The 12,391-nt window shown below is 33.5% G+C and overlaps 1 protein-coding gene across 2 annotated transcripts in view; it reads right to left on the bottom strand.

Annotated features, from left to right (window-relative positions):
* Positions 1 to 12,391, bottom strand: part of NBEAL1 (neurobeachin like 1) — a 178,415-nt gene that overhangs the window by 95,138 nt on the left and 70,886 nt on the right. For both annotated transcript variants that reach the window (XM_049712339.1, XM_049712338.1), the window contains 8 exons: positions 11,894 to 12,197; positions 9,127 to 9,212; positions 5,521 to 5,610; positions 2,193 to 2,361; positions 1,603 to 1,736; positions 969 to 1,128; positions 760 to 862; positions 9 to 165 (listed from right to left, as the gene is read on the bottom strand). In XM_049712339.1, coding sequence (XP_049568296.1) covers positions 9 to 165; positions 760 to 862; positions 969 to 1,128; positions 1,603 to 1,736; positions 2,193 to 2,361; positions 5,521 to 5,610; positions 9,127 to 9,212; positions 11,894 to 12,197 — 1,203 coding nt within the window. The remainder of the gene's footprint in view (positions 1 to 8; positions 166 to 759; positions 863 to 968; positions 1,129 to 1,602; positions 1,737 to 2,192; positions 2,362 to 5,520; positions 5,611 to 9,126; positions 9,213 to 11,893; positions 12,198 to 12,391) is intronic.

Below are 12,391 nucleotides of genomic sequence, written 5' to 3'. Positions count from 1 at the left end.
CATAATACCTGTTCTTCTTCATTGATAGCAGATACATAACCCATAATACTTTGTATCTCTTCATGAGTTCCGCCTTTGCACAGAAAATATTTAATTAGTCCATACAAAGAAGTCCTTATTGTTCGAATATCATCTAGAGACAGCTCACTATATTTACAATCACTCCTGAAAGAGAAAGTAAATGGGCAAGAATTGAAATTTTTATATTTTTGTACTTTTATATATAAAAGATTTCATAGTTTAAAAGAAGTTGTTTCCATGTAATTATTAGAATTCATAGAATCTTTGGCTTCTTTTTCTTTTTAAGGAAAACCTTTTGAAGTTAGGAGTTGCAATGACAAAGACATAAATAGTTAAAACAGCTTATATTTATGCAATACTAAGACAAAAATGGTTAAAACAGCTTATATTTATGCAATACTATGTAGCAGACACAGTTCTATGTGCTTTACACATTATTAATTCATTTAATTTAATCCTCAAAACAACCATAGGAAGTCATACAGTTTTATTATCTCCTTGTCACAAAGCAGAAAACTTTAGCACAGAAAAGGTGACTAAGTTGCCTATGGCTAGACAATTAATGAAACATAATATTCAAACCCAGTGTATGTGATCCACTGTTCATCATTTTAACCTCCACAACATCCTGGCTCTCTGAAGTTAAAGGTATTAGAACTGCTGGAAAATAAACAATCTAGATGTTCCAATCAAGTAACAGAAACAATATCAAACTGAGAAAGAGTAAGGATATCATACCCATAATAAATCCTAAGTGTATCTAGGAGAAACTGTACACCATACTTCTTTCGGAAAACTCTCCTGCTGTCCTTGATGATGGTGGAAAGATATTGTATGTGACCTAAAATAGAAAGTTCACTCTTCAATTATATACCTAAAATAAAGTCACATAAGTAGTAATACATTTCTAAAACAACTATAAAATTTATCCAACAGCCTGCTCTCACCAATTCGAAAGGGAAAATCGCCACGGTTCCAAATACGGAAGTCAAAGAGTAAATACTGATACATTTGTTGCAGGAGCTGCATATTTTTCTCTAATGATACCTGCTCAATGAGTAACTGAATTGCCATCAATACATTAACATCCATCAAGGTGCTTGGCACCTGAAATCCAAATAGAAGAGGGTTCTGTAAAGTTCAGTTTAAATAACTGTCATTAAGCTATAATTTGAAATGATTAATTCAGAACATCTACTAAATATAAAATGCTTGGTTAGAAAAATATAAACAATTTAAACATTATTTTTTCTGATGTAACTCTAGAACATATTCCTAAAATAGTGTCTTTAAATGATGAAATATCCCAAATACCAAAGTTAACACACAAGGTCCTTATATCAAAGATTATACACTGTTATGTAAGATATGTAGTTCTTGTATAAGGTGATTCAAGTTTTAAAAAGCGGCTTGTGAAATAAATTATATCCATTAATATAACTTAAGCTATAATAGTATAATTTAAAAAATATATTTAATAAAAAAAAATATATATATTTATTTATTGGAAAGAAAAAAACCTCAACACTAACTGGTAATTACAATCATCAGTCACATCTACATAACGTTAGACTAGCTCACCTTTTGAAGTAAGGCACCAAGAATGGCAACTCCATGGGAGTGAATAAGATTGTCCTGGTTAATAGGATGTCTTTGAATAAAGTGTTTCACAATCAAGATAAATGTTGCAATTAAATTTCTCTCTAGTCTTGACTCTGTGGAATTGTGAAGATGTCATTAATTATCATAATTATGCTAATCACTTTTGTATCACATGTTCTATATCATATGCATATTATAACAAACAAGGAATTTGGTTCAGGAATTTGCATCCAAAGGTCACTTGCAGAACATAAATATCAGAGAAATCAGTGACTGCGTATTATATACTTATATGAACATGTAAATATTTTCTCTACCATAAATTTAACAATGTTGTCCGATTTCTGCTAACAGTACAAACTAAGGATAGTCAAGAGTATAATCAACATCTTAAGTGTTTTCACTGAAGTATTATGCACTTTCTGAACTCCATTAGTAAAATTAGGGATGGACTACTTCAGCTACAAATGGTTAAGTTTCTTCATCATGGTAGCAAGACATTTCAATCTATCTTTCAATTAATTCTCAAGTTTCTCAATGACTAGTTCACGTTAATTTCAGCTTAATACCTGATGCCTTTGTGGAGTTCAATACCACCCAATCTCCTTCTACAGGTGTTATCAGTTCAGGAACTGTGCTTTCATTCAATCCCTCAGGAATCTGTCCTTCACCAAAGTGGCTGATTTGTTCCATTAGAGGAAAAAGTACATTTACTCCACCTATGCAGTTTATGCTGTCCTGAAAGAGGAAACTACAATTTTTTAATCTTATAAAACACAGGCAATTTTCTCATTTAATACCTACACAGCATGTATGAGGTTACAATTTGCTAAACCTTTAAGTAAAGTATATGATGGCCTAAGCTAAAGGAACCCTTGTACAGGTATATGCTTTAAAGAGCAGCCTCAAGGGTCACCAAAATCAATACTCAAGAGACAAGCCCAGACCATTTTAATATACCTTTGTTTTCCCAAGTTTATGAATTCCCAACATAGGCAATCTAAACATGACCCCATAAGTAGACTTCACAACGTAACACTAGTGATATAAGAGGTAACAACTGTCACAAGGCAATTAGTCACAACAAACAGAACAAGTCATGAAAAAAAAGAATGTATTTGCAGTACAAATATGACTGACTCCTCTACTTTAAGTTTACAAAAAAGGTGGAGTGAGTGGCTTCAACTGAAGTTCAAAGTGACTGACTATTCTGGATAGCTTAACAAAATATATTCAGTATCTTAGACAAGTTACTAATTCCCCTAGCCTCAGTTTCTTCATCTGTAAGATGAGGATAATATTAATTCCCACTTTGTAAAGTTGTTACAAGGATGAGATAAGCTAATACATGAAAAGTGCTTAGTGCCTGACATACAATGGGTGTTATATAAGATTAGCTATTATTAACTGCTAAAATGTTCTGAACTGCCGTGTTTACATACCTTAAGTCCGTAAACCACCTCTTCATAGTCTTTGCCTGTTTTTCATATTGATTTTTAAAGGCTTTTTACAGTAAGTAAACTAGAATTTTGGATGGGAAGTGTTTTTTTCCCCAGTTGTCATGTCATTTAACTTTTTTTGGCTTTGATTTTGCTTCAGTATAAAAAAGCAATAGTCTTGTTCTTGATAATTCTGTTCCTTTTTGATTTCTACATATCTATACTCAAGGCAACAAAGACTGCTTTGATTTTCAAGTATAATGTATAACACAAATAATCAGCTTTCTCTATATAAGTAATCCATAAAACTATCCTTACAAAACCAATCTTATACATGACATCAAAAGTTAACTTACGAATTGGCAAACACATCATAAATCTTACTATGTAAACAGGTAAGAATAAGTGTCCTTATCTCAACTAAGGATTAATCTCCAAAATACATAAACAGATCATGCAGCTCAATATTAAAAAGACAAACAACCCAATCAAAAAATGGGCAGAAGACCTAAATAGACATTTCTCCAAAGAAGACATACAGATGGCTAAGAGGCACATGAAAAGCTACTCAACATCTCTAATTACTAGAGAAACACAAATCAAAACTGCAATGAGGTATTATCTCACACCAGTTAGAATGGGCATCATCAGAAAACCTACAAGCAACAAATGCCGGAGAGGGTGTGGAGAAAAGGGAACACTCTTGCACTGCTGGTGGGAATGTAAATTGATACAGACATTATGGAGAACAGTATGGAGGGTCCTTAAAAAACTAAAAATAGAATTACCATATGACCCAGCAATCCCACTACTAGGCATATACCCAGAGAAAACCATAATTCAAAGAGACACATGCACCCCAATGTTCATTGCAGCACTATTTACAATAGCCAGGTCATGGAAGCAACCTAAATCCCCATCGACAGACGAATGGATAAAGAAGATGTGGTACATATACACAATGGAATATTACTCAGCCATAACAAGGAACGAAATTGGGTCTTTTGTAGAGATGTGGATGGATCTAGAGACTGTCATACAGAGTGAAGTAAGTCAGAAAAAGAGAAACAAATATCGTATATTAACGAATATATGTGGAATCTAGAAAAATGGTACAGATGAACTGGTTTGCAAGGCAGAAATAGAGACACAGATGTAGAGAACAAACGTATGGAAACCAAGGGGGAGAAAGCGGGTGGGGGGGGTATGTGGGGGTGGGTGGGATGAATTGGGAGATTGGGATTGACATATATACACTAATATGTAAAAAATAGATAACTAATAAGAACATGCTGTATAAAAATAAATACAATAAAATTCAAATTGAAAAAACTTACAAATTGGCAAACAAGTCATAAATCTTACTATGCTAACAGGTAAGAATAGGTGTTCTTATCTCAAAGTCAAAGAGAAAAAACCTTTATACCACATGAATAACATGAGATTAAAACAAACTTATGGATTCATTTTTACATAGAAGAATTATCCTAATGATTTCTGTTCATTGAAACAATAAGCATATTTTATTGGTATTAAATGACTAGAAGACAAAAGTTTTGTTGTTGTTGTTTTGCTGATTTATCAGCAAGTTCCAGTATAACTATATTTTATATTTATTTTTATTTTACTTAGGCTGTAATTTCTATTTAATATATCTTTTAAGGAAATCCTGTATTTTAGAAATAGGATATCTCTGACTTTCACATTAGCCCAAATAATCTTTACTAGTTTAATCACTCAGTCAACAATGTTATTATGTATCCCTGTGCCAGGCACTGGGGGAAAAAGCAGTGTTCCCTCCTTTGAAGTTCTTAAGGACTACTGGAGAATCAAGCAAGCAAACAGTTAACTATTCACCATGATAAGTGAAATAATAGAAACTGCTATAGGTACTCCTGACAAGAATAGTTAACTCCATCTTGGGAAATAAGTAGAGGACTTTAAATAGAAGCAAAGACATTACATCCAGCTAAGACATAAATATGAGGCACATGAAAAAGGCAGACAGATATAATGGCTAGACGGGGTTATGAAGAAGAGGAAAAATTACTCATCTTTAACCTCAGAGAGGAAAGATCTAAGTTTGTTTAAAGCTGATGGACAGGAGACGAATGTGATATAGGAGAAAAGGGATAATCAAAGAAGTCTCTGAGGGGTTGAAATCTGTTACACAGTTTTAGGGATTAAATACCTTAAAAGTGGAGCTATTAACGAGGGCAGCATATTTTTCTTATGAAAACTGCTAAGCTCATGGCATAGTTTAAAAAGGTAATTACGTTACAAACAAATCAAATAGTCATTCAACTACTTATTTATTTATCCTTCAAACTGTGTATCTGCAAACATTTTAAACAGGACTTATTCAGATCAATCTGGTGGTGCTCAAAAGACAAAAGTTTTTAAAGGATCAGTACACTTAAATAAATAATACGTTGCCCATCGTTCATCATTAACTTACCTTAATGTCCCAGTTTACTACTTTGTTTCCTGTTAACCTTCCATGCAAACAATTAGTAGATAAATCAAGACAGATTGAATTTTTGCAGGCCTAAAAATAAAAGAAAAATATGGCAAACAGCTAAGAACAATGAAGACAAAACATAACTTTAATTATATATGGAACATTTCACCATAATTTTAAAAGGTATATAGTATAGTCAAGGATAAGATGCTTACAATATTAAGTTTAGTATTACTATTCTCTGATTGTCTTTTAAAAGAATCAGGGACTAGATTCTAATGCACTCACTCATCAAATGCAGGTCACTGCTGCTTGTCATCTGACAGATAAGGATTAGCTAGAACTTACCATTTACCAATCACATAGTTTAAAATTCCTTCTATTCTAAACCAATATATGCAAACAGATTTTTGACTTTTTAAAAAATTCAATGTTTTATTCCCATTAGTACAGAAAATTATATCACAATACAAAAATCAAACCACAGGCACAAGACATTATTTTCCCTTATATTACTGACTGACAATTTCAGTTATATTCAAATTAAGAGCTTTGTCTGCAACTCTAGAAACTGTTAAAGTTATTTGTTAACTTCCATAAAGGTTTATAAACCAGGGAACCTCACATGTAACCTGTGAACTGGCAGATAATGAAACATTCTTGAATCTAATTCCCAGACCAAAAGAAAATAAAGAAACCTACAAATTTTAGCACAGATGATGTGGTTGTTGCTTTTCTCTTAAGGCAACTGAGAAAAATTGATTTAATAAAGTAAATGTAAATTGAGTTTACATTTAACTCAATGTAAACTGTATTAGTCTCCGAGACAGAAAAGTCTTTCTCCTATTACTACCTTAGTTTGGTACTATGTATCTATGACCTGTCCAAACACAGTAATCTCCCTATGGTATGACTGCCTCCAGTCTCTCTCTCCAATCCAACTTTGACACTGTAGCTCAAGACCTTTTTCTAAAATGCAAACCTGATCATATCACTCTTCTTAAAATCCTATCCATTGCCTACTATTTAGCCTGGCATAAGAGGTTTGCTATGATCTGGCCTCCACTTGGCCCTCTAACTTCATTTCTGGCCAACTGCTCCCACTCAGTGACCTATACCCAAATACACACAGAATCCAGCTTTACATTCTATGCCTTTGTAGGTGTTGCTCACTGAACATCCCTCCCTTTACTCCGCCTTTTAAAACACAAATCAAACCATCTTTTCTATGATATTCTATCCTCCTGGAAGAACCAACCACTCTTCCTTTGTACCCACACTGTATTCTGTATATAATTCCAACACAAAAATATTGTATAGTGGTTAAGCATTAAACAGGTTAGGTATTAACTAGAATTATGAGGCTAGGCAAGTTACTTATCTTTCCTCAGCCTCAGACAACTAGAGCTTAGAAAAGATACAAAGAGGACAACATAACCCTCAGAGCTTTTGTAAAGATTAAGTGAAACAGTACATGTGAAACATTTAGCATAGTGCTTAATACATTGTAAACACCGAATAAATGGTAGCTAAAAAATGCTTATAAAATTATATTCCACTTATTTTTTACACATTTATTTCACTTTAGATTGTAAGCTTCTTAAAGCCAGAGGTTTTAACTTACTCATCTTTGTATCCTAAAAGTTCAGACAACTCTTGGCACAAAGAGAACACTCAAAAAATTTTAAATTGATGGTTAAACACCTCCTACAAATAAGTACAAAGATGAAAAACTGTTGACTGTTAAAATTTCCTGGAGTAGCTTTTCCCAAACTACCACTTGTTAATAAGTGAAATGAAAATCAAAATGTGTTCTATGTTCAAATAACTGGTGAAAAAGTAGGATAAAACAAATGTGAACTAGTTTCTTTATAAGCAGAATTTTTCAAGTGTATAATCCATCTCCAAGAGGATATACAGAATGCAACATTCCCTCAACGTTATTTAACCACAGAATTCTTGTATCATGATATGTTACCATTTTCAAGAAATGTTCCTCCAATAAACTGTTTTATTGTATATATTTGTCATATCGGGTTTTGTGACCAAAAATAGCTATTTTAAATATTACAGAATTTTTACTTCCAAAAGTAAAAATTCAACCTTAATATTATTAAAATCAAAGTTACTTTGAAAAAAGGATATGCCAAAAAGACTCAGTTAGTCATCACATGTCTAGACATGTCACCGATTAGTGAGATTAAGTCCAATTATTTCCTATCCAGCTATACGGAATAGTTGTAATGAAAATAAGTATAAGAGATAGTCCCTGGGGGAAAAAAAAAAAGAGATAGTCCCTGCCAGGAAATAACTTAAAATCTAGTTTGGTAAACAAACATGTATATCCTTGGGAAAAAGTATTATAAAAACCAAACAAATAAAAAATAAGAGACTCAAGAGATATTATAACCAATGCAATGTTCAAATGGATCCAAGATTAAATTTTTAAAAGGCTAAACAAATATTTTGGCGAAAACTGGGAAAATTTGAACATGGGTTGTAAAGGACATGAATTATTGATCATTTTCTCAGGGAGGTTAATGATTATGTTGTAAAGTTTAGGAGTAAAGTGCCTTGATTGCTATGTTGATCTGCTTTCACAAATGATTTGAGATAGACAGATGAAGACCAAGTGCAGCAAAATGTTAATAACTGGTGAATTTAGGTAAAGAGTATACAGGATTTCACTTTACCATTTTTTCAACTTCTCTCTAGGTTTGAAATTAATCAAAATTAAAAGTGAAGGGGAAATACCACCTGACAAGTAAATTTTATTAGGTTACACATAAACAAGTGTTCAAAGTAATAAATTATGACCATGTACTAGCTGGTTCAACTAGGGGGGGAAAGGTCTATGATGTATAATATCACACAACAGAAGCAACTTCTGGGTTAAAGTAACATTAAATATAATGAAGGCAATTAATATTGTTTATGCCACTTCTCCCTTTTCTTCCTCCCAGTTCTACCTTTGATCTTTCCCTCAGCCCTTGCTAACCTCAATTACTTTCACTAGATAAATGACTTTTCTTGAAGGAAAAAGGACTGGGCATGGTATGCGTATATGTAGCTTTTCTTCTCCTTCTGATGTAAACATTTCTTTTGTTTTCTTGTTAACCACATTTTAAAAATAAACAGGGAATTCCCTGGCAGTCCAGTGGTTAGAACTCTGCGCTCTCACTGCCGAGGGCCCAGGTTCATTCCCTGGTCAGGGAACTAAGATCCCACAAGCCGTGCAGCCAAAAAATTTAAAAAATAAACAAAGAAAAAGTTGAGCACAATTCTGTTTCAACTCTCCTTCCAAAAAAGAAGAATACATTTAAACAATTTCATTTACTGAAGTTGATTCATTAGTACAAATTCCCACTACAACCATTTCCATTCATACGACTGGGATGACATAATGATAACACTTGAACCACAGCTGAGAACTGCAGCTTAATTTTTACTACTTCTCATCTTCTTTTGAAAATTAATAATTTTTAACAGTAATTCAAGCCCCTTCTTCTCAATTACCCACTGAAATGACAAAAGGAATAAAAATGGAATTTTAGTTCACAGCATAGTTACAGCTAGATGGACAGTCCATGCATTCACTCTGACCTTTGCAGTGTAGTGAAGAAGGATGTTACCAGGCAGGTCAGCCATGTCAGACTCTTGAAATTTCCAAGGGCTTAAACAGTTTGGACCTGAAAATTATTTATACACACATACACACACAAATCATTGAATATATATGGCCTCCTCAGGTCTGTGTAATCAGAAAAAAAGTTTTAATTAAGCTGTTTCAAGCTTCTTATATAACACAGTTAAAACACATTAGCCAAAATGTACTTTATTTTTATATCACATCCAATTCGTCTAACACCTAGTAAAGTTCGGAGAGGGGGTAGATCAATCTCTACTACAGAAAGGAAATTTTATATAGCATTAAAAACTAATATAAAACATAACAAAGTTTATACATTTATCAAATGTAAAACAATTCAAATTTGTAAGATAAAACAGCAAAACAACCAATCAATAATGTGAATAGATATCACAGAAATGGAACAGCAAATGAGTAGGAAAAAACTCTTGACCGTACTAAAAAAAAAAACAAAAACAAAACTACAAATTAAAGCAAGGTTCCATTTGACATCAAAAAATGGAGGAAACAGTATTTACCATTCCATCTTAATGAGGCTGTAGTGAGTTGGATATACTTATGTGTTACTGGTAGGCACTGTCAATTGTTATATCTGTTATGAAAACTGAGTAGGTAACATGTATTGAGAGCTATAAAAATATCCACACCCTTTGAATATTTATCCTGGGAACTTATCATAAGCAAATCCATCAAAATACAAAAAAAAAAATTGGTACAATAGTTCATCATATTTAATCTTTGAAGTTTATAACTATTAAAAATTATAAACAACTTAAGTAAATCCTGCATTATGAATCTAATGAAATATTATGTAGCCATTAAAAATAATCATTATAATACATAACAAATAATTATTATTTATAAGAGTAGAATTTTAAGTAGGAAAATTGTAAGAGCAAAATCCAAACTATATAGCTATAATGACTACACTAAATGACTTATTATTAACTTGGAATTTATTTAGATTAAAGGTCAACTTCAAATACTTTGGTGAGTTTTAAAGTAACGACAAGGTTCTAATACAAACTTTTTAAGTGTGGACAGAGATATCCATCTCAAAACTCCATGTAATCTAAAAAAAGACATTCTGACAAATAATAAGCTAAGCTGCAGAGTTAATATACATAACTACTTATAGGCTTAACTCCTGAATTTTGCAAATAGTTATGATCCAATAACAACCAGTGTGTATCTTTAAAATCAGAGCCAAGGGCTTCCCTGGTGGCGCAGTGGTTGAGAGTCCACCTGCCGATGCAGAGGACATGGGTTCACGCCCCGGTCCGATCCCACATGCCACGGAGCAGCTGGGCCCATGAGCCATGGCCGCTGAGCCCGTGCGTCTGGAGCCTGTGCTCCGCAACGGGAGAGGCCACAACAGTGAGAGGCCCGCGTACCGCAAAAAAAAACAACCAAAAAAAACCCAAAAAATAAAAATAAAATCAGAGCCAAATGAAAAAGTAAAAGCCAAAACAAAAACTTGTAATTTTATCCAAGAGCTCCTAATTCTAATGCTTTCCTGAATTCTTCAGATATATTACTATATAAATTATAAAAATGACAAGTTTTGTATAAGACTCATATGACTCCAGAATCAGTTGTGTGACTTCTTATGAAGACAAACTTACACTTTGTTTCATCAATGTATTAAAATCTGTCAAAACACCGGCAGTATTATAGATTGAATTGTGTACCCGCCCACTCAAAATTCCTATGTTGAAGCTCTAACCCCCAGTGTGACTGTATTTGGAGATAGGGCCTGTAAGGGGTAATTAAGGCTAAATGATGTCATAAAAGTCGGGCCCTAATTCAATAGGGCCCCTTATAAGAAGAGGAAAAGACAGCAGAGATCTCTCTCTGCACATACACACAGAGAACATATTCCATGTGAGGACAGAGCAAGAAGGCAGCCATCTACAAGCCAGGAATAGAGGATTCACTAGAGACCAAGCCTGACGGAAACTTGATCTTGAATTCTAGCTTCCAGAATTCTGAGAAAATAGTGTTTAAGCTATCTGGTCTGTGGTATTTTGTTATAGCAGTCCTAATAGACTAACACAGGCAGTATTATGGATGATATTTGAAATATTTCTCAAAGTTTTGTTTTTTTATGCATATCAAAAAATGTATAGTATACTATAATTAATTATAATGTACTTGAAAGTTGTGAAGAGAGTAAATCTTAAATGTTATCAACACACACGTTAAAAAATGGTAATTATGTGAGGGTATGGAGGTGTTAACCAACTTTATTACAGTAATCATTTTGCAGGGTATACGTGTATCAAATCAGCACATTGCATACCTTAAACTTATGTATGTTATAATGTCAATATCTCAATAAAGCTAAGGGGAGTAAAAGTACGATGTGTGGTGGGCTTTTTCTTCCCTTTCAGTTCCAGTTAAAACAAATATAGTTGACCCTTGAACAACATGAGGTGAACTGTGTAGGTCCACTCATATGTGGACTGTTTTCAATAGTAAATAGACAGTACCACAATCCGCAGATGCAGAACCATGCATACAAAGGAACTGCATATATATGGAGGGCCGACATAAGTTATATGTGGATTTTTGACTTCATGAAGGGTTGGCACCCCTAACCCTAGAGTTGTTCAATGGCCAACTGTACATTCTTTAGATCAAATATATTCTTCAGAATATATTTAGGCAACAGAAAAAACTATTTCAGTTTAATTAGGCAGTATGATGGTACATGCTCACCTGCTAAATATAATGCCTTCACCTGAAGAGGCTGCAGTGCTTCATAGAAGATGATAACAGACCCCAGCTGACCCTCCAGAGATGTGGGACACCCCCATTCACTGTCTTGTGTTCCAGCTGATATCAATTTGGTAATCAACTTTGATTTTTCCATTGTTCCTCCCCAGGAAGCTGATGACAAAATTCCACCAAATGATGTTCGATGAGGGGTAATGGGAGAAGAAAAAGGTGGATCTGGGATTTGGGATGGTGGAGGAGTGGTGGTTCTTTGCCCAGCTGAACCAATGCAGCAAGAAATAAAAGGCTAAAAGTAAGAAACAAACAAATATAACAAATTACACATTTTAATTAAATCTCTATCCTCATATTTAAAATAAAACAGTACATAAAATTAAGCAATACACTGAAAAACAAAGTTTTGTTTTTAGTGGATCATGCTGTGTGCATGTGTGTGTATACATAAGATATCATTACAGATGTTACATTTGGCCAATGGGA

The sequence above is a fragment of the Orcinus orca genome, chromosome 7, assembly GCF_937001465.1.
Source record: "Orcinus orca chromosome 7, mOrcOrc1.1, whole genome shotgun sequence".
In the NCBI taxonomy this organism is placed as follows: domain Eukaryota; kingdom Metazoa; phylum Chordata; class Mammalia; order Artiodactyla; family Delphinidae; genus Orcinus; species Orcinus orca.
Note: the sequence above shows the minus strand (reverse complement) of the source record. Positions and strands in the feature narration are given on the sequence as shown.